The sequence below is a fragment of the Sus scrofa genome, chromosome 6 (genome assembly GCF_000003025.6).
Source record: "Sus scrofa isolate TJ Tabasco breed Duroc chromosome 6, Sscrofa11.1, whole genome shotgun sequence".
In the NCBI taxonomy this organism is placed as follows: Eukaryota; Metazoa; Chordata; class Mammalia; order Artiodactyla; family Suidae; genus Sus; species Sus scrofa.
The window spans coordinates 42,604,143-42,623,781 of record NC_010448.4 but is presented as its reverse complement, the minus strand read 5'-3'; the positions used below and the strand labels follow the sequence as shown (position 1 = coordinate 42,623,781).

Genomic DNA, 19,639 nt, shown 5'->3' with positions numbered 1-19,639 from the left:
CAGATCGGCATTGCTGTGGCTGTGGTGCAGGCCGGAAGCTATAGCTCCAATTTGACCTAGCCTGGGAACCTCCATATGCCAAGGGCGTAGCCCTAAAAAAACAAAACAAAACAAACAAAAAAAACCCAAACCACCAAAAGGAAAGGAAGATTATCTATTACTCAAAGAGACAAAAAGCTGTGTCTCTAAAGCAATAATTCACTAGCTAATTTCTAAAAGAATGTCTCAGGTAAAGTCCCCAGGAAAGGAGTTTCTCTTCAGGATTTAAAGAGTACCTTTCTTTTTTTGGGGGGGGGTATGGTTTGCAATACCTGCTGCAGATCAGAGATTCCATCCGTTTTCAAAGGATCAGGATTTAAAAACTGCAATAATCTGTAAAATAATTAAAAGGCGACTTTGAAGGAAAAAAAAAGCAGTGTTTCTATTTCTTCAGTTGCACTACTATTCTAATTCTTCCCTGACAGAGGTAAAGTGAACTCCGTCCCCCAAAGCATGGCTCTGATGCTACTGCTTGTTCTGTTTCACTGTGTCTATTGCAACCCAGGGGCCGTGCTGGTCTGGCTGGTCTCCCTCTTGCCCCTCCCCCTCTGGGACCCATGCAGTGGACTCCGTGCTGCCAATCTCAGGGTCACGTGCCCTGGACCAGGAGAAAGACTGCATGATCACCAACTAGGTCATCTCATGTTTCTTCTAGGAAACCCACTGGCTCCTTCCTTTCTTGCTGTCTACTCCTGAATCATTCAAGGCTCCTGGCAACCCACAGCAGGCTGAGACATCAGTTGGTGTCATTTCATCAGTGGGTTCTGTGTAAAGGGCACTTAGCTCGAAAGAAATGAGCGGCATGGACAATGCAAGGTCTCTTGTTCCAAGGAAATAAGCTCCTGCAGCACCACGCCTCTCAGGTATGAGGCGGAGGGATGCCCGAGAGAAAGGTCGGCTCTGCTCCATGAACTGCCGCCCCCAGCACCGTGGGTGCCATGGTGGCCCTCAGAGCCCCTGCCCTGGACACCGTGAGGTGCTCCTGCTGGGCGAGAGGACAGCACGGGACCACAGAGTAGCCTCTGGGAGGTCGGGCCACACGAAGAGCTACGGGGTCACCACCCTGTCCCTGGGCATCCCGGGCCAACTAGTAGATACAGTTCAATCTCTTCACGGCTAAACTGTCTTAAATGCTTTGTCCCTCTGGTGGCTTCAGAGCAGCACATTTGGAATCTAAGAGTGTCTTTAGGCTGGAAATCATAAAAATTGGTAGGAAAACATTTGGTGGATTAAACAAGTATCAAATGAAGTGATTATGCTATAGTAAATAACTTGTAAGTGAACACTACGTGAATCTGGCAGGACCAAAAAAAAAAAAAAAAAAAAAAAATCCCCAAATTCCACACTGCAAATCATTAGTATCTCCTGCAGGTGGCAGATCTATTTAACATCAGAAAACTGGGAAGCAAGCAAGCACAAACCCATATAAAATCACCAGCCCCCAAAGATCAACTATATATAATTTGTTTCATAAAACTGTTCACTGCACCAAGAGAATCAGGAAGGGAAGGGAGAGAATGGCTATTTACAATGGAACAAAGCTTTAAATCATAAAATACACCCTCATAAATGGAAAAGAAAAAACTAACTTCAAAGCCTATAGACACTCTGTGTATATATTTACTTTATGGGAACGTAGGCTTGAAATTAATAAAATCATATGTAAACCCTTCCTGCTTATAATTTTATGACAATTATTTCAATAAAAAATTTAGGCCAAGAAAAACATCCATACTTCACACAGCCGTTCTTCTCATTGTATTCTTTCTTCTCAGCCGATCTAAGTGGTTTCTCATTTGACTTCTGACATAAAGCACTAGAAATCAAAAACATTCATTAAAATTTCTGAACCTACTGCTGTATAGCACTGGGAACCACATCTAGTCACTTGTGATGGCACTTGATGGAGGATAATGTGAGAAAAAGAATGTGTATATATATATATATATGTACATACGTGTGACTGGGTCACTTTGCTGTAGAGTAGAAAATTGACAGAACACTGTAAACGAACTATAATGGAAAAAATAGAAATCATTTTAAAAAATTTCTGAACCTATTTATCCCAATCCTGAAGATATCTTTATTTTCTGTCTGTCTTGCTCACCACTGTGTTACCAGCACTTAGCATGGGCTCCTATCACCCACTGGTGTTTTTCCAGCTGCAAGAGGGAAATCCCACTTGAGCTGACTTTAGCAAAAGCAGAATTTTGAGTAAGAGCTTCAGCATCTTGGTCACCTTCTAGGGATAAAGGGGAGACGCTTCTTAGGCTGTGTCATCCTAAGTTCCTAGGGGTGCCTTAGGCTCATGAATCCAGCTCCCCTGAGATCCATGGGGAGCTGCTTGGGGGCCCACCCTGGGCAGCCCTGAGCCTCGTTCAGTGGACTTGAGACTCAGCGAGGCCAACTCTTCAGCCCAAGGTCAGCTGTGGAAGGAGCATTGTCCTGCTCAGCCTGGTCAGATTTTTTTTTTTTTTTTTTTTTTTTTTGTCTTTTTGCTATTTCTTTGGGCCGCTCCCACAGCATATGGAGGTTCCCAGGATAGGGGTCGAATCAGAGCTGTAGTCACTGGCCTACGCCAGAGACACAGCAACTCGGGATCCCAGCCGCGTCTGCAACCTACACCAGAGCTCACGGCAACGCCGGATCATTAACCCACTGAGCAAGGGCAGGAACCGAACTCACAACCTCATGGTTCCTAGTCAGATTCGTTAACCACTGCGCCACGACGGGAACTCCCAAGATAAATTTTTTTTAAAAGTCTCAAAAGAAGAGGAGAAAGAGATGGGTGCAGAAAAAAAAAGTTTGTAGAATTAACAGCTCAATACCTACCAAATTTGGTGAAAAGACAGAAACCTACAAATGAAGAACTCTAATGAACCCCAACTGTATCAAACACATACAATAATGAAGTTGCTCAAAGCAGCAATAAGGAGAAAAATCTTAAAAGCAGAGGGAAAAGGATAACGTTGCAAACAACAGACCAAAGGAAAAAGACGACAGTAGATTTTGCATCAGGTGCAACATGAGCAAGCAGGTGGACCAACATCTTTAAAACAAAGAGAAAAAAGAACTTTCAACCTAAAATTCTATACCTAGCCAAGGTTTTTTTAAATGAAGCTAAAATAATGTTTCAGACATACAAAAGCTGAAAGAATTCATCACCAGCAGAGCCATAATACAAAGAAATAGTAGAAGGAAAATGATACCAGATGAAGATCTGGATCTACAGAAAAAGTGAAGAGCCTACATGGCAACTACAGAGGTAAGTAGATAAGATTTTTTTTCTTATTATTCAAATCCCTCTAAAAGAAAACTATTTAAATACACATGATAATAGATTCGAGCATTTGGAACAAATGTATAAATAAAATGTTATGGCCACACTACCATAAAGTCCAGGAGGGGAGAAAAGGAAGCATCCTACTTTAAGATTTCATGCCATGTGCGAAGTATAAAATATGACAGCCTTTCTGTGATTTCATTTCTATCCCTGACATGTACCTTGGGGAGGACAGGGTTACTTACAAAGTCTTTGACGCTCATCTTCAAGAATGAAACAAAACAGCCTTTGCTTTCCACCAACTTGAACTGCCACGGAGCACACTTTTAGCCTCCTTTACATCAAGGCAATGTCATTGGACCTGCCTTACAGAAACAACTCTGTCCGACAAGGTAACAAGGAGACTCTAGAACCACGACCACTTTTTGGCCGACTGTGCTACTCGCCAGTTGTCACAACATTTTTATCTTAAATTAATAAATGGGAATTCCCTGCTGGCCCAGCAGTTAAGGACTCGGTATTGTCAATGCTATGGCTCAGGTCACCGCTGTGGCTAGGGTTCAATTCCTGGCCTGGGAACTTCCAACAAATTAATATATGTTTAGTCAAAATTTCCAAAGACAGAGTTCCTCTTGTGGCGCAACAGAAAGGAATCGGACTAGTACCCATGAGGATGCAGGTTCGATCGCTGGCCTCGCTCAGTGGGTCAGGGATCTGGCATTGCTGTGAGCTGTGGTGTAGGTCGCAGGTGTGGCTCAGAGCCTGTGTTGCTGTGTCTGTGGTGTAGGCCGGCCCCTGTAGCTGATTCAGCCCCCAGCCTGGGAACTTTCATATGCTGCAGGTACAGCCTTAAAAACAAAAAAAAAAAGTCCAAGATCACTCTTTTTTTGAAATCAAATATTTTCCATCTCTCTTACAAAACATTATGTAAGAAAATATTATACTTAAGTCTCTAGTCAATTACATGGGATTTTCAAATCATACCTTGTCACTGGTATATCTGGATCGGCGTATATGGTTATGTCCCTTTGTGTTGGCCAGTACACTGAAGATTCAACACACTGTAAAAAAAAATTTTCAGAAAGAATATTTATGCTGGTAATATGTGTATTCTGGGAATCAAAATTCCATGGGAGTTATTCTCACAGACAACCATCCCAGATGATACTGAGGCAACCCAGATGTGGAGAGACAAAGATCCGGAAAGCTGGTTGTTTATGCCACCACTGTCACCACTAGATTGAAGTGTTCAAATTCCAGACATCCAGCCTTTCAATGTCCTGTAATTATTTTCATATGTCTTCTCAAAGGGACTGAAAAAACAAGTGAGGCTTGAACTTAACTAACAGAGAGTCCCATAATTCCAGATTTTTACATCCTTGTTGAAATACTTTGAGAAAAAACACCCAATTGTAGGACAAGAACAACGGCTTGACGAGAAGGGAAGCAGGAATCACCCTGTTCTTTCGAAACAGCACAAACATGAAAACATATTTTTTCATAATGATCATAGCCATATGTTTGGTTCCTAGCAAATTTTAAAGGAGAACATTCTAAAATCAACATTATATGAACTTGGAGTTCCCGTCGTGGCGCAGTGGTTAACGAATCCGACTAGGAACCATGAGGTTGCGGGTTCAGTCCTGCCCTTGCTCAGTGGGTTAATGATCCGGCGTTGCGTGTGATGTAGGTTGCAGACGCGGCTGGGATCCCGAGTTGCTGTGTCTCTGGCGTAGGCTGGCGGCTACAGCTCCGATTCGACCCCTATCCTGGGAACCTCCATATGCCGAGGGAGCAGCCCAAAGAAATAGCAAAAAAGACCAAAAAAAAAAAATTATATGAACTATACATTTAATGGACATTTAAAAATACCTTATTTACATCTTTTAAAGAGATGCACTGCTGTTTCTTTTCAGATTTTTTTTTAGATGAACTTCCCAATGGATCCATATTACATTTTACAGCTTTATCTGTAAAATAAAAAGTGATAAAAATTATCTCAGAAAGTGTTATTCATAAATAGAAAATAGGACAGAAAGGATTATACTGAAAAATTCCTATCATAAACCTTAATACATAAAATTATTATAGAACAGGCTTTTGTATCAAACTTTTATTTGAGGGAGTTAAATTTAAAAATCTTGCTTCAGGGAGTTCCTGTAGTGGCACAGAGGTTAACGAATCCAACTAGGAACCATGAGGTTGCAGGTTCGATCCCTGCCCTTGCTCAGTGGGTTAAGGATCTGGTGTTGCCGAGAGCTGTGGTGTAAGTCGCAGATGCAGCTCAGATCCCGCGTTGCTGTGGCTGTGGTGTAGGCCGGCAGCTACAGCTCTGATTCGACCCCTAGCCTGGAAATGTCCATATGCCGAGGGTGTGGCCCTAAAAACGTAAGAAGACAAAAATTTTTTATATTAAACAATAAAAACTTATAGCTTTAAAAAGAAAACCTGAAGTGGCTACATTAATTTCAGGCAGAGCAGACCTCAGGACAGGAAAATTAGGAAGGAGAGAGGCATCACGTAATAATAAAGGAGCCAATTCTTCAAGAAGCTATAAGAGACCATAATGTGCATGTACTTATTAACAAGAGAGCATCAAAATATTTGAGGCAAACACTGCTACAACTGCAAGGAAAAATAAATGAGTCCACTCTTAGAGCTGGAGACACCAACACCCCTCTATCAGGAATGGACAGTCCCGCAGGCAGAAGATCCATAAGGGCACAGCTGAGCTCAAGAGCAGCACCAGACAACTGGTCACAAGTGTTATCCTACATCATCTTTACCTACAGCAGGATGCACCTGCTTCTCAAGCTCAAAAGGAAATTATACCAATACAGACCAATTACACCTAAACAGCAAGTTCCCCCATGGCAACACAGTGGAAACAAATCCAACTAGTATCCATGAAGATGCGGGTTAGATCCCTGGCCTCGCTCAGTGGGCTACGGATCCAGCATTGCCGAGAGCTGTGGTGTAGGTCACCACCACAGCTCGGATCTGGCATTGCTGTGCTGGGGCACAGGCCGGCAGCTACAGCTCCGATTCGACTCCTAGCCTGGGAACTTCCATATGCCAAGGGTGCAGCCCTAAAAAGGAAGGAAAAAAAAAAACTAAACAAATTTAAAAGACTAGAAATTATAAATGTATACTCTCAGACCACAGTGGAATTAAACCAACTTAATCACAAAAAGATGGCTGGAAAATCCTGAAACATTTAGAGATTAAACAATATACTTCTACATAATATATGGATCAAGAGGAAATTTCAAAAGAATTTCAAAAAAAAATTTTAACTAAATGAAAATAGAGGAGTTCTTGCTGTGGCTCAGTGGGTTAAGAACCCAACTAGTATCCAAGAGGATGCAGGTTCCATCCCTGGCCTCACTCAGTGGGTTAAGGATCTGGCATTGCCACAGGCCGTGGTGCAGGTCACAGATGTGGCTCAGATCCAGCATTGCTGTGGCACAGGCCTCAACTGCAGCTCCGATTCAACACCCAGCCCAGGAATTTCCATATGCCGCAGGTATGGCCCTAAAATAAATAAGTGAAAGAAAACACAACTCATCAAAATTTGTGGGATGAGGCAAAAGCAGTAAAGGACAAATGATAGTATTAAATGTGTATATTGGGGAGTTCCCGTCGCGGCGCAGTGGTTAACGAATCCAACTAGGAACCATGAGGTTGCAGGTTCGGTCCCTGCCCTTGCTCAGTGGGTTAACGATCTGGCGTTGCCGTGAGCTGTGGTGTAGGTTGCAGACGCGGCTCGGATCCCGTGTTGCTGTGGCTCTGGCGTAGGCCGGTGGCTACAGCTCCGATTAGACCCCTAGCCTGGGAACCTCCATATGCCGTGGGAGCGGCCCAAGAAACAGCAAAAAGCCAAAAAAAAAAAAAAAAAAAGTGTATATTGGAAACGGAGAAAAATCTAAAATTAATAATGTAAGCTTCCACCTTAGGAAAGTAGAAAAAAAAAAAAAAAACAGCACATTAAGCAGAAAAAAAAAGAAAGAAAGAAAAATCAGAGCAAAAATCAATGAAGTTGAAAACAAGAAATCATCGGCCACAATTAGGCCATTCTACAGAATCACTGGTCTATAATCTTCAAAGGTGCCTGATGACTGCTGCAGCCTAAGGGGGACCAGGAGATGCACCGAAGGATGCTGACTGAATGCTCCTGCCATGGGACAGGGGTTACAGGGTATCTGAGGGTTAGATGATCACAATGCATCGATGTTCATTTTCTGCTTTTGAAAGCTGTATTGTGAACGTTTTCGAGAATTTCTAGGAAAAACACACAACTACTGGGGAGAGATGGGAATTCCAGTCAGCAACTTATTCTCAAATGGTTTCCTATATTAGCTGATTGGTTAGCCAAGTACTGAAAAGTACGACACTTTAAAAAAAAAAAAAAGCAACTTCAAAGTACCAAAAATTAATAAAAATATGGTTGAAATAGCTTCTCAATAATTCACAAGGGAAATCTCTGAATAAGTAAAAACGAATAATTTTGTTTCTTATATGATAATCCGGTCACATTTCACATTAGTTTTCTTTTGTTTACGATCAACTTTTTCCTTTTCGAGGACATGCACAGTTCATTTCAACACTGATTATAATAAAGAAAGGGAGGAAATAATTATTTCCCAGCAACCTGGGGCTACTTGAAATCATAATGACAGAATCTATATAATGGAAAGCTTCGCAGTGACTAATCACGATGTAAATGCCTGGTGTTTTTCCTGCTTCCATGAAAAGGTAAGAAATACAAATGGAAATAACGCATTCCTATCAGCAAAGGGCTCCTTGCTGCAGGAATTCCCACCTTGCACCCCGACAGGATATGGGTTCATATCAGAACATGGGTGGGGGAGTTCCCACTGTGGCACAGCGGAAACGAATCCGAGCAGGAACCATGAGGTTGCAGGTTTGATCCCTGGCCTCGCTCAGTGGGTTAAGGATCTAGCGTTGCTGTGAGCTATGCAGTTTAGGTCACAGACACGGCTCGGATCCTGTGTTGCTGTGGCTGTGGCGTAGGCCAGCCACTGTAGCTCCAATTGGACCCCTAGCTTGCGAACCTCCATATGCTGCAGGTACGGCCCTAAAAAGCAAAAAAAAAAAAAAAAAAAAAAAGTATGGGTGGGACCACATATACCAAAGCCTGCCACTCAAACTCTGCACATGAAGACCCCAACTGACCAACTCAACAAGTGGTAATAGTGCCTCCCTGTGGAACAAGGGAGGGAGTGCACTGATGGACTATCACGTCCAAGCCATGTTTCACATCCTGAAACCACATAACACTGGATCCATTTGACCTAGAAACAGTTCAGCCATTTATTAAATGAAAAACACTCCACAGCAGTATATATGGTAGGATCCCATTTCTGTAAGATAGAGATCGTACACAGGAGTTCCCGTCATGGCGCAGTGGAAATGAATCCGACTAGGAACCATGAGGTTGTGGGTTCAATCCCTGGCCTCGCTCAGTGGGTTAAGGATCCGGTGCTGCCCTGAGCTGTGCTTTAGGTCGCAGATGCATCTCATAGGACCTGGTGTGGCTGTGGCGGTGGTGTAGGCCGGCAGCTGTAGCTCTGATTTGACCCCTAGCCTGGGAACCTCCATATGCTGCAGGTCTGGCCACCCTCACATCTGGAAAACGGTGGGGGGAAAAAGGCTGTAAAATTTTAGTTAGTAGGTATAGTCAAGATGACAGGCTTTTAAAGTTCTGATTATCTGTGTGTTTGTATGATGAACAACATGACCAAGGTAATTTAAAGTGGAGGGAATCTTTTAGCTGATTACGGCTATAGTTTAGTTGAGGTTTACCATGGCTGTATGTGAAATATCACGCCCACAGGTATACCTAAGCCCCATGTAAGTGTGAAATCGTGGAGATCTCCACAGAGGGTAACCAAGCATCAAAGCAGTGGTATATTTCACCCTTGCCCAACAATTCCAATTCATTAAAGATCCTGGAGATAAGAAATTGAAGACTGGGTATTTCTGACTTCGCAGATGCCTCTTTCTCATTTTTATGCATCCTATTGCTTAAAATAAAAATAAACCAGGAGTTCCCGTGGTGGCGCAGTGGTTAATAAATCTGACTAGGAACCATGGGGTTGCGGGTTCGATCCCTGGCCTTGCTCAGTGGGTTAAGGATCCAGCGTTGCTGTGAGCTGTGGTGTGGGTCACAGACAAGGCTCGGATCCCAAGTTGCTATGGCTCTGGTCTAGGCTGGTAGCTACAGCTCCGATTAGACCCCTAGCCTGGGAGCCTCCATATGCTGCGGAAGCAGCCCAAGAAATGGCGAAGACGACAAAAAATTTAAAAAATTAAAAATTAAAAATAAACCATAAATCCATATGTATATTCTGAGGACAAAGAAGACTCACCGGCCTATGGCTGGGCTGGAATAAATGAGTCCTACATGTGAACAAATGCCCATCATGTTCTTTGCATTATGGTAAAAGCCTACGGACTGCAAGGCACATCATCTTTGTCGGCCTCTTCATTGTAAATTGGTTCCACTAAATTGAGGGGAAAAGAGTTCTCATAGCCCCTCTAACCAACCTTACAGTCTTCAGAGAATTAAGAGTATTCTTTTACGTTGCTATGAAATGAAGCAAGAGAGAACTCACCCAAGATCCTAGAGGTTGGCCTGAGGTCACTCACACCCTTGGGCCACGGATGCTGGAGAGACTTCGCCAGAAAAGTTAAACCATGTGAATCTGACAGAAATAATACATTTCCAGATTAAATCATGAAATAAAACCCAAAACACAAATGTGAATTTGTTGGTACGCTTCTGGTTTCATTTTTGGTGTAAGGTTACAGGATAATCTAACTCAGGGCAGGGCAGCAACGTGAGGGGACGAAAGAAAAGTGGAGGGAGAGAGACATGTCAAGTTGTTCTTGGAGTTCCCGTCGTGGCTCAGCAGAAACGAATCCGACTAGGAACCATGAGGACGCAGGTTCAACCATCCCTGGCCTCACTCAGTGGGTTTGGGAACCGGCCTTGCCATGAGCTGTAGTGTAGGTCACAGACGTGGCTCAGATCTAGCGTTGCTGTGGCTGTGTTGGAGACTGGCAGCTACAGCTCCGATTTAACCCCTCACCTGGGAACCTCCATATGCCACAGGCACAGCCCTAGAAAGCAAAAAAATTAAAAGTATCTAGGAGTTCCTTTTGGTGCAGTGCGTTAAGGCTTGTCACTGCAGCAGCTCGGGTGGCTGCTGTGGCAAAGGTTTGATCCCTGGCCTGGGAACTTCTGCCTACCACAGATGTGGCCAAAAAATATCTAAAACACTAAACAAATAAAACTTTATTTTGGTAATATCTTTATGAACATAGGGCCTTATAAAAGTATAACTTCATGTTGATAAGAAATTGACAATAGTTTTTTTTCTGTTCTCATAAAAACAAACTGCAGCAGAACTTGAGTTCCCTTCATGGCTCAGTGGTTAACGAACCCGACTAGGACCTAGGAGGACACAGGTTTGATCCCTGGCCTCGCTCAGTGGGTTAAGGATCCAGCATTGCCATGAACTGTGCTGTAGGTCACAGACATGGCTCGGATCCTGCGTTGCTGTGACTGTGGTGTAGGCTGGCAGCGGTAGCTCTGATTGGACCCCTAGCCTGGAAACCTCCAAATGCCACGGCTGCAGCCCTAAAGAGAAAAAAACAAAAAACAAAACAAAAAAACCCACCTACAGCATCTCTTGACCTCTTAACCTCAAACTTGTTACAAACTCATTAGGATTAAAATTAAAATATTAAATTCAGAATCCAATGCCTCCATATGAGGAAAAGTCTGTACAACTCATATCAATACACTAAGACCCCTATAAGTAAGACAGTTTAAAGTAAACATACATTGTTGAGAATCCACTCACTTTCCATCCCTTGAGAATCTTTTCCTTGCAAAAACATCGGCCAAAGAGTAAGTGCCGGGTTGAGTTTACTGGAAAAGGATGCTGACTTTATATTCAATCTTGGTTTCTTTAAAGAATCGAGGTTTTGATTCTCCATGGGCGATACGTAACAAGCAAAGTTCTTTGCAACCAGATCGTCATTAACACAAACCTGTGTAATTTTAAACATTTCATGGATAATAAGTTACTTCAGCAACTATTCCAAACTTAACCCCAAATTTCAATCAACACAATTATTCGATTTCAATCTTCAACACAATTATTTTACAGAATATAATTTAATAGAAATTGATCTACTGACTTTCGCTCTAGTAATGGTGAACTAGATACTTCTCACCAACTTTCCTGAGAAGAAAACAGAAAGAAACTGTATGAAATCTAAGAAACATTTTGAAAGCACCAGAAATGTAAGGAGTTAATATTCAAGATATATAAAGAACTCATATGGATTTCCCATCATGGCACAGCAGTAACGAATCTGACTAGGAACCATGAAGTTGCGGGTTCGATCCCTGACCTCACTCAGTGGGTTAAGGATCCAGCATTACTGTGACCTGTGGGGTAGGCTACAGATGTGGCTCGGATCCTGCATTGCTGTGGCTGTGGTGTAGGCTGGCAGCTGTAGCTCCAATTCAACCCTTAGCCTAGGAACCTCCACAGGCCACAGTTGTGGCCCTTAAAAAAAAAAAAAAAAGGGGGGGGTTTAAAAAAAAAAAAACCCAAATATATAAAGAACTCATACAACTCAATAGCAAACAAAGAAACAAAAATCCCCAAATAATCCCATTGGAAAATAGGCAGAGGATCCGAGGGTCTAAATACACATTTTTCCAAAGAAGACATAGAGATGGCGAGCAGGTCCATGGAAAGATGCTCAACATCACTGATTATTAGAGAAATGCAAATCAAAACTACAATGAGGTACCACCTCACACTAGTCATAATGGCCATCATTAAAAAGTGTACAAATAACAAATGCTGGAGAGGGTGTGGAGAAAAGGGAGTGCCCCTACCCTGTTGGTGGGAACATAAATTGGTACAACCACTGCAAAGAAAAGAACAGTATGGAGTTATCTCAGAAAACTGAATATAGAATTACCAATATGGTCCAGCAATCCCACTCCTGGGCATATATCGAGACAAAACTACAACTCAAAAAGATACATGGAGTTCCCGTTGTGGCTCAGTGGTTAACGAATCCGACTAGGAACCATGGGGTTGCGGGTTCAATCCCTGGCCTTGCTCAGTGGGTGAAGGATCTGGCGTTGCCGTGAGCTGTGGTGTAGGCTGCAGACGTGGCTCGGATACCGTGTTGCAGTGGCTCTGGCGTAGGCCAGTGGCTACAGCTCTGATTCGACCCCTAGCCTGGGAATCTCCATGTGCTGTTGTGGCTCAGCAGGTTGGGAACCCGACATGGTATCCATGAGGATTCGGGTTCGATCCCTGATGTAAGTTGTGGATCCACTGTTGCCGTAAGCTACGGCACAGGTCACAGACGCAGCTCCAATTCCCAACCCGGGAACTTCCAAATGCCATAAAAGGAAAAAAAAATGTAGAACCCATGATGGAAATGGGCCAACACCACAGAAAAAAGATTTTGACCACAAGAATCACTGATGGATATTTGCAGAGTCTCAAAGATACTTAATAACTTCAAAAGGAATAAACAGTAACTCTGCAGGAAAAGCCTAGCAGACACCACCTTAACCAGCCAATCAAGGTTAAGGTGACTAGTACTAAGACACATCAACAGTCAACATCAGAGTTCCAGTTGTGGTTCAGTGGAAACAAACCAACGAGCATCCATGAGGACACGGGTTCAATCCCTGGTGCCACTCAGTGGGTTAAGGATCGCTTGTTGCGGTGGCTGTGGTATAAGCCAGCAGCTGTAGCTCCAACCTGACCTCTAGCCTGGGAACTTCCTTATGCCACACCTGCAGGCACCACCCCTCCAAAAACACATGTCAACATCATGACCCCTGCTCTAAAGCAACCCAGAAGCACATCACGTGTGCAGCATTCCTGCTCAAACTATGGGATACCTCAAGCTAACCATGAGAAAACACCAAAAAAAGCCAAAGTGAGTAGAGAGTTCCTTTGTGGCTCAGAGGGTTAAGGGTCTGTCATTGTCACTGCAGCAGCTCAAGTCCCTGGTGTGTCTCAGGTTCAACCCCTGGCCTGGGAACTTCCACATGCTGTAAGCACGGCCCCCCAAAAAAAAAAAAAAAAAGTGTCCGGTACACTTTAGAAGTGTCAAGGTCTCAAAAGAGGAGGAAAGACAAGCTGTCAAATTGCAGGACACTAAGGAGATGTGACAGATTCAACGTGGAATCCAGGATCTGATTTGAGACCACAGAGAGGAGATTAGCAGGAAAACTGGCAAAATTCAAATAAGGTCTGCAGGTTTTTAAAAATAGTATTTTATCAGTGTTAATTTTCTGGTTTCAGTCACTGTACCGTTTGTTTGTATGGTTAACATCAGGGGAACCCAGATAGAGCACACACACAAAATCTCTCCACTCTTTCGGCATCTTTTCTATAACTGTGAAACTGCTCCAAACTAAAGTTTTAAAATAAATCCATGGTTTAAATGGCCTCTGTGGGCCCTGAGCATTCCCAAATCTGTATCTGCATCCATGACCACACAAGCTACAGCCTTGATAAAGGGCCACCAGCCAAGGGTAACCAGCTAATAACTGGGGCTGGGGGGCTCTCACATGTGATGCCCACTTTCTCTCTTATGTTATTATCTGAATTCTTTACAACAGGCACATATTACATACAATGAGAAAATTAAGGGGGGAAAAAGCAGAGAACATCAGACCAAATTATGTGTATTAAAAAAAAAAAAATTATGGGAGTTCCTGTCGTGGCTCAGTGGTCAACACATCTGACTAGGAACCATGAGGTTGTGGGTTCGATCCCTGGCCTTGCTCAGTGGGTTAAGGATCAGGCATTGCCGTAAGCTGTGATGTAGATCACAGACGCAGCTTGGATCCTGCATTGCTATGGCTGTGGTGTAGGCCGGCAGCTACAGCTCCGATTAGACCCCTCGCCTGGGAACCTCCATATGCCACGGGAGTGGCCCTAGGAAAGGCAAAAAAAAAAAAAAAAAAAATTACGGCCTCTTATAAGAAAATAACATTCCGTATTCATCACTATAGGAATAATTTCTTGTCCATTACTAAGTAAAATGCTGTCTAAATTAAATACTAAAGGAGTTCCCTCTGTGCTGCAATGGGATTGGCGGCATCGCAGGAGCCCTGGGATGCAGGTTCAAACCCAGCCCGGCACAGTGGGTTAAGGATCTGGCATAGCTATGGCTCAGACCTGATCCTTGGCCCGGAAACTCCGTATGCCTTGGGGCAGCTGAAAAAGAAAAAAGAAAATTAATGAAATGAAATAAATACTAAAGTCATTTTTTAAAATAATTAAAAGAAGTTCCTGTTGTGGCTCAGCGGTAACAAACCCAACTAGTAACCATGAGGATACAGGTACAATCCCTGGCCTCACTCAGTGGATGATGGATCTGGAGTTGCTGTGACCCACTGCATGGGTCACAGACATGGCTTGGATCTGGCGTTGCTGTGACTGTGGCGTCGGCTGGAGGCTGCAGCTCTGATTCGAACCCTACCCTGGGAACTTCCATATGCCATGGGTGCAAAAAAAAAGAAGAAGAAAAACAGTCCTGGCTAACTTCTGATCTAAGCCAAATCTTGAAAGAATAAAAAAATGTCTACGCTGTGTAAATGACATTATTTTCCTTGATGTTCACTGTTTTATTAAAATAAACACTTTTTTTTCTTTTTCGGTCTTTCTGTCTTTTTAGGGCTGCACCTGCAGCATATGAAGGTTCCCAGGCTAGGGGCTAACCCGAGCTACAGCTGCCGGCCTACACCACAGCCACAGCAACGCCAGATCCGAGGTGTGTCTGCGACCTGCACTACAGCTCATGGAAATGCCAGATCCTTAATCCACTGAGCAAGTCCAGGGATCAAACCCGCAACGGTATGGTTCCTACTTGGATTTGTTTCCGCTGCACCACGATGGGAACTCTCAAACACTTTGAACAATAATAAAAATGGCTTTAAAATACAGTTCTTTCACGTACCTTTTCATTTTTCATAGTCACATAAAGGTAAACATCAAAAGTATCTTCTTCCACTGCACACAATTTGGCTTCCACCTGGGTAGTTGCTAAACAGCAGAAATGAAAACACATTAGCTGACATTAAAAGTAATCTTAAAACGACTACGACTATTTCTCACACCGTCTCTGCTAACCACTTAGGATTCCCTAGCACAAGGTCCTGAGGCTTCCTCGTGCAGAAGGGGTCTGGCGGTGGGCAAGGGGTCAGCCCCGGATCCTCTGTCATCACCCCCTGCATCCTCCTCCTGTGACACCACCTCAAGCTCGGTTCTGTGCTCTCTTCTCTTCCAGTGACTCCCAAACCCTGTGCCCAGTCACAGCCTTTCACCCGAGTCCATGGCACCCCTCCATGCCCATGGGCTCATCCCAAAAGCAGCTCCATGTATGGGCACCAACAGGCCCTCTGCTCAGTTTCACTTCACTCCTACCGCCACCCTCTGAGATGGTGCTGCTGTCATTTTACAGGGGAGGAGACGGGGCTCCGGGGAGGCTACACAGAGGCAGCAGGACAATGTTTCTGAGGCACCCTGCCTCCCCCAAAACCGGTCTCCCAGGCCCCCTGTGGGCTCGCAAGGGTCCAAACTACCAAACTAGAGGCGTCCCCCTTCCCATTTCTCCCAGGTGCAACACGGGCTACTGGCCGCTTCTTTACCCCAACAGAGGGGTGGTGGTGAAGAGGGGCCAGGGCCCCAACAGGTGCTGCTCCTCAGAACAGCCCTAGAGGTCAGCACGGTTATTTGGCTCAGACTGCCAAGGTTTTTAGGACGGATGCCACAAACGAGAGTCTATTTTACAGCCAATGATAAAAAATAAAAAGAACACAAAAAAATGGGAGGGGGGGATGCCTCTGGTTTGGTAGTTTGGACCCTCTACACATCTTAATTAGCAATGATGGTGATCACCCAGTAAGCATCCATTTATTGTCCCTTGCTTGCCAAAAACATTAGGCTTTTTGTCAATTGTTGGTTCAATGAAATGCACATAGATATATGTGGCAGTGCTGCAGCGTCTATGCAAACTGAGAGACAGGCATTCTTATTGTTGAAGGGTGCCCCACCCAAACAGCCCCTGTCTGACTTCACCTGTCAATTACCGATGTCCCCATCCACCCCCAAATTCCAGGGGTGCAGAGTCACTGCGACACTTGGGGTGGAAGAAGCTCCAGGTAACTTACGAACCCACACGGGGGGGAGCGGGGTGTGTGTGTCTGACTTCACCTGTCAATTACCGATGTCCCATCCACCCCCAAATTCCAGGGGTGCAGAGTCACTGCGACACTTGGGGTGGAAGAAGCTCCAGGTAACTTACGAACCCACACGGGGGGGCGGGGCTAAGCAGACACATCTCAAACCCCCTCACCAACAGAAGGCAAAACCCTCTTGGGGGTCCGTTCAAAGCACTGCCTCACCTTTTAGGATATTCTGAAAGTACTGAATAGCCGCACTGTCCCACTTCTTGGAGGGTCTGGAACAGAACAGACGCAACTTCATTAAATGAAAAGCCGAGGCTAGTACACCAACGTCACTCTGTAAATTATACTCGGGGTGTTCCTGATATGACATGTTGATGGGAGTCTGGCTCTGCGCTGGGCTGGCGACCCCAGCAGCCAGCACGGCTGGCTCCCCCCGCCCCCCACCCCGCCCCAACCGCTGCCCCAGACGCCAGAGCAGAGACTCAGGGAGAAGAGCCCCCTCTTGGGGCTTCTTGTGCTGCTGTGCCCACCGCCATCATGCCAGCACCTGTGACATGGGTCTCCCCATCAGAACACGAGCTCCGGGGACAGCCCCTGAGCAGGGAGTACCCGGCACAGAGCGAGGCCCCACGTGTGCTGGGAAAACTGACATCCTCAGAGCAGCCGGCCGTGGGAAACCCAGCCTCTACTGTCTCATGCTTTTCCTCACTCTGCTTCTCCCTGCCACTGTGTCCCATTTCTCCCTATCATCTTGCCCTTCCCTACGTGTGATACTGTGATTTATGAGAAAAAATACATATTTGGTCATTGTCCCTGTTGCACAGAGCTCAGCGATTCCAAGAGGGATAAAGCTGTCTTTTGGCATGTTAACGAGGTGACTTTTGGAAAGGACCTAGGTAACTGAGGGAGGCGGGCTGGCTGCCAGGGGAACCAATCTGTGATCAGAGTCAGAACTTTCAGTCCCACCCCCCACCCACCCCCACCTCTGGGAAGGGGAGAGGGGGTGGAGGATGAACCAACCAATCGCCAGTGGATGATGAGTTAATCAATCATGGCTGGTAACGAAGCCTCCATAAACACCAAAAATTAACTTGGTTGTGAGCATCTGAGTTGCGAGGGGGTGCGGGGAGTCTTGTAGGATGGAGCCCCTCATCTTGGGAACAGATGCTACCTCAGGGGAGACTGCATTAATTGCTTAGGGATGTGTTAAAACACACACACACACACACACACACACACACACGCACTGGAGTCAAGAGTCCTACTATGCTTTGGAAAGAAAATCACAGGAAAAGTTACAGGTGGTAGAAGATCACAAGAAACCAGCATTTGGAAGCATGGAACAAAAATAAAATAAATAAGGTTAGAGTGATGTTTTCTGTCTACCACTGGTTTTATTTACTAGAGGTGCCATCACTATCCCCCAAAGGTTGTTTCAAAGATCAAATGAGGTAATGCACATAAAGCACTCGGCCCAGTTAGTTTCATCTTTACTGAGAAAGATACTAAGCACATTACCTCAAGAAAATCATGAAGTATTTCCAAAAGGAGGTAGAAATAAACAAGCAAACAAATAGAGGTTCTAAACCCTGTTGCATAAAAATTACTTAACAAGCTCTTCGTTTTTTAACAAAATGTAGTAGATTCCTAGTAAGAAAAAGGTCAAGGAGTTCCCGTTGTGGCGCAGTGGAAACAAATCCAACTAGGAACCATGAGGTTGCGGGTTCGATCCCTGGCCTCGCTCAGTGGGTTAAGGATCCAGCGTTGCCATGAGTTGTGGTGTAGGCTGCAGACACAGCTCGGATCCCGTGTTGCTGTGGCTGTGGTGTAGGCTGGCAGCTACAGCTCCGATTAGACCCCTAGCCTGGGAACCCCATATGCCTTGGGTGCAGCCCTAGAAGACAAAAGACCAAAAAAAACAAAAAAAAAAAAAAATCAACCTAGGCTATGAACTAGTATATTGAGAAGTCTCTCACAGGAGTGCCAGTTGTAGCTCAGGGGGTTACAGACCCAACTAGCATCCACGAGGGTGCAGGTTCAATCCCTGGCCTTGCTCTATGGGTTAAGGATCCGGCATTGCCTCAAGCTGAGATGTAGGTTACCGACGAGGCTCAGAACTGGCACGGCTGTGACGTAGGCAGGACCCCTAGCCTATAAGCCTAGACCCCTGGCCTGGGAACTTCCATATGCCACAGGTGCAGCCCAAAGAAGAAAAAGAAAAAAAAAAGTCTCTCACAGGCCAATTAGTCTGTGCATTCCTCTCCACATACACACTACATGAGGAGATACCCAACTTTACAAGGCAGAAAAAAAATGCAACATAAAACAAAATACCACTGTCATTCAGCAAAGAGGTGAAAATTAAAAAGCCTGATGTTCAACATTGTATGGGAAAAGCAGCACTTTTTTTTTTTTTTTTTTTTTTTTGGTCTTTTTAGGGCCACTCCCGCAGCATACGGAGGTTCCCAGGCTGGGGGTCTAATCGGAGCTGTAACCACCAGCCTATACCACAGCCACAGCAACGCCAGATCCGAGCCACATCTGCAACCTACACCACAGCTCACAGCAATGCCGGATCCTTAACCCACCGAGTGAGGCCAGGGATCAAACCCGCAACCTCATGGTTCCTAGTTGGATTCATTAACCACTGCACCATGACGGGAACTCCAAAAGCAGCACTTTCTATCCTCCAATGATGGGAGTATAAATTGCTAGTCTTTTTGGAAGGAAATTTGATGAAACCTGCCCAGGCCCGTAATACATGTATTCAGACACACCTTCTTAATGAGGCGCAGACAAAAAGGCACCACCTGTCAAAGAAAGTGATCAAAATGCAGCAAAAGGCTGAGGGGCTTGCTTCAGCCCTTCTTTGTCTACACTGAGGGTCTCCTAGGTTGGGTGTGTCAAGGCTGGGAACGCCCCTGCGGGGCACTGTGGGGGCACTGGGGAGGGGGTCATGCAGAGGGGGTGTGAGGAAGATGGGGGATGGCCTCTGAGGAAGAGCTGAGCAGGACAGCGACGGGGACGCTGCCGGCTGCTCTGAG

General features: G+C 44.9%; 1 protein-coding gene across 4 annotated transcripts in view; it reads right to left on the bottom strand.

Moving 5' to 3' along the window:
* The window catches only part of TDRD12 (tudor domain containing 12), a 78,390-nt gene that overhangs the window by 44,165 nt on the left and 14,586 nt on the right, over positions 1–19,639 (bottom strand). For 2 of the 4 annotated variants that reach the window (XM_021094277.1, XM_021094274.1), the window contains exons 5-13: positions 16,812–16,867; positions 15,365–15,450; positions 14,584–14,622; positions 11,215–11,404; positions 9,961–10,050; positions 5,195–5,292; positions 4,307–4,383; positions 1,775–1,855; positions 312–372 (exon numbers count right to left, since the gene is read on the bottom strand). In XM_021094277.1, the coding sequence (XP_020949936.1) occupies positions 312–372; positions 1,775–1,855; positions 4,307–4,383; positions 5,195–5,292; positions 9,961–10,050; positions 11,215–11,404; positions 14,584–14,622; positions 15,365–15,450; positions 16,812–16,867 (778 nt within the window). Of the gene's footprint in view, positions 1–311; positions 373–1,774; positions 1,856–4,306; positions 4,384–5,194; positions 5,293–9,960; positions 10,051–11,214; positions 11,405–11,554; positions 11,785–14,583; positions 14,623–15,364; positions 15,451–16,811; positions 16,868–19,639 lie in introns of those variants that run through there. The other 2 variants (XM_021094276.1, XM_013988548.2) reach the window with 2 other exon arrangements.